General features: G+C 32.0%; 1 protein-coding gene and 1 long non-coding RNA gene across 2 annotated transcripts; both read left to right on the top strand.

Annotated features, from left to right (window-relative positions):
- Window positions 1–10: 10 nt before the first annotated feature.
- LOC105315791 (ubiquitin carboxyl-terminal hydrolase 4-like) lies at window positions 11–1,910 on the top strand (the record flags this gene model as incomplete). The annotated part of the gene is made up of 9 exons (XM_020007217.1): window positions 11–256; window positions 307–357; window positions 402–494; window positions 557–640; window positions 1,141–1,276; window positions 1,327–1,477; window positions 1,524–1,545; window positions 1,591–1,694; window positions 1,743–1,910. Coding segments are annotated over exons 1-9 (1,023 nt in total), but the record flags the coding sequence as incomplete, so codon positions are not given.
- Window positions 776–1,062, top strand: LOC109591492 (uncharacterized). Its single transcript, XR_002189840.1, has 3 exons — window positions 776–811; window positions 865–965; window positions 1,013–1,062. It is a non-coding gene; the product is annotated as an uncharacterized LOC109591492 (long non-coding RNA).
- Window positions 1,911–2,324: the final 414 nt, after the last annotated feature.

Here is a 2,324-nt window from a genome sequence, read left to right as displayed (position 1 = left end):
GAGCCAATTAAAATTACCGAACTGAATGAAAGTCCTAAACTAATGATCAGCAGCAAAAAAAGGAAGCTGAGCAATTCTGATTCTGAAGAAGAAATTGATGAAAAACTAATGGATCAACCAAAGATACCAAAGCAGTTGTTACAAACAAAAGATCGCCGTATCAGAAAAAAAAATCAAGGAGTTCATTTAAAACCTGTGAGACCTCTAGAACCTCATATTAAAAAATTGGGATCTGAACCTTGTCTTTGGTCAGGCAGTGAGTTTAATAATCATGCTGTTGTGTTGTGGCAAATCTTAATTTTATAGACTCTCCACCAAGATATAGAAAAAAATCAAAAAGCCATGAAAGTTTCAGTGGTTAGTATACTCTTAGTGCACTGCTTAATTAACATGTATACTAGATATTGATAAATTTCCAATAATTGACAAGAAAACTACTGAATCTTTAACCTGCCTGAATGATCAAATTTCAAGGTCTTCTTCAAATAATGAAAGTAATACTTCTAATTTTTACTAGGCCATTAAATTCATGGATATTAAAATTTGTTTTATATAGTTTTTCTTACTCCTCCAAGTGATAAAAAAACATTCGATAAAAGGAAAAAGCGATCTCTTTCTCCAAAATCTCTTTCACAAGATGGTACATGTTTTGGGCTAATTTTAATGTTGTATCTATCATTATAGCAATTCCAGAACAGAGGCCAGATGAATTTAAATCTGATATCAGTTTAGACCTTGCTGTGTCATTAAGTATACCTGAAAAGCCTTCAAACTCAAACACCACCAAAGATAAAAATTTGGATGTTGAGCCGTAAGTCTTCTTGCTCATGCCACAATCACTAATAATGCGTGAACTTGTAACAGGCATGTGAAAGTAGTAGAAATTGAATCACAAAGAGTACATCCAAAAATTTGTGGGCTTAAAAGCCTTGGAAATACTTCAAGGTCTTCCTCAAATAATGAAAGTAATAATTTTTACTAATGAATTCATATTAAACTTGTCTTGTAATAGTTTTTCTTACTCCTCCAAGTGGTAGGAAAGCATTTGATAAAAGAGACAAGCTATCTTTTTCTCCAAAATCTCTTTCACAAGATGGTACATTTTTTGGGCCAATTTTAATATTACATCTATCATTATAGCAATTTCAAAGCTAAGTTCAGATGAATTTAGATCTAAAATCAGTTCAGACCCTGCTGTGTCGTTAAGTATATTTAATAAACCTTCAAACCCAAATACTAAGACTGCTTCAGAAGATAGAAATTCAAGTATTCAGCTGTAAGTCTTTTGCTCTTACTGTAATTACTAATGTTGCTTGAATTTTTAAGTCATGCAAAACTAGTAGAAGTTGAATCACAGAGAATACATTCGAAAATTTGTGGGCTTAAAAATCTTGGAAATACTTGTTATATGAATTCAGCACTTCAATGTTTGGTTCATACAGAACCATTAAGAGAGCTGATTGAACCAACATGCACGGTATATTTTTAATTGCTTTTTGTTGTTTTTATGTTATCATTGTTAGAACGGGAGTAGATCTTTACAAAGTAAGAATGCCACATTACCTGTAATTACTACATTGTGCCTAATAGCTTCTCAACCAAGTCACCGAAACTTAGCCAGTAGCTTTTCTCAGCTTATTAAAGACATGTTGCAGGCACCAGGTCTAGGATATTGCAATCCATATGACCTAAAAGTAAGATGCATTATTTTTATTATAATTATTTACATATTTATATTTTAGAAAGCTATAGAAAGTCATGCTCCAATTTTTAAAGGGAATTCTCAACAAGATGCTCAAGAATTAATCACTCTTTTTATTGGTGGTTTACATGAAGAATTCAATGAAATAACTGGAAAAAAGCCATATGTTACAATGGAAGTGGACGAAAGTCAATTTGAATCAGAAGAGGTATATTGTGATTGCATGTACAGTAGAGTGCAAATACCATCACCAGTAGAACATGTGTGCATTATTATGAATATTTTTGTAAACAACTTTATTTAGCAATCGGCAAAATTTTTCAAGATGCATGTTACTCCAGGGTTTCCCACAGGATTTTGGTATAGTGCTCATGCAGGCTCTTGTCAGTGGATTTTAAAGCTGCTCAAAAATTTAAAAAATACAATATACCATACAGGATATTTTTTCTAATTACATATGTTGTGTAGTGAGTTTGAGCTAATTCTAACCAAAATTGATTTTTTTACAAATTTTTTAAAGTTACTCAAAAATCAGGCCAAAGTCCCTGTACTTTAGTACAGAAATTTCTGCCGTATTTTAGAAAAGGAACCTGAGTGTGTACTAGTATGTACAATTGTAGTG

Source organism: Amphimedon queenslandica, unplaced genomic scaffold (assembly GCF_000090795.2).
Source record: "Amphimedon queenslandica unplaced genomic scaffold, v1.1 AMPQUscaffold_8025_Cont20028, whole genome shotgun sequence".
Taxonomy (NCBI): domain Eukaryota; kingdom Metazoa; phylum Porifera; class Demospongiae; order Haplosclerida; family Niphatidae; genus Amphimedon; species Amphimedon queenslandica.
Note: the sequence above shows the minus strand (reverse complement) of the source record. Positions and strands in the feature narration are given on the sequence as shown.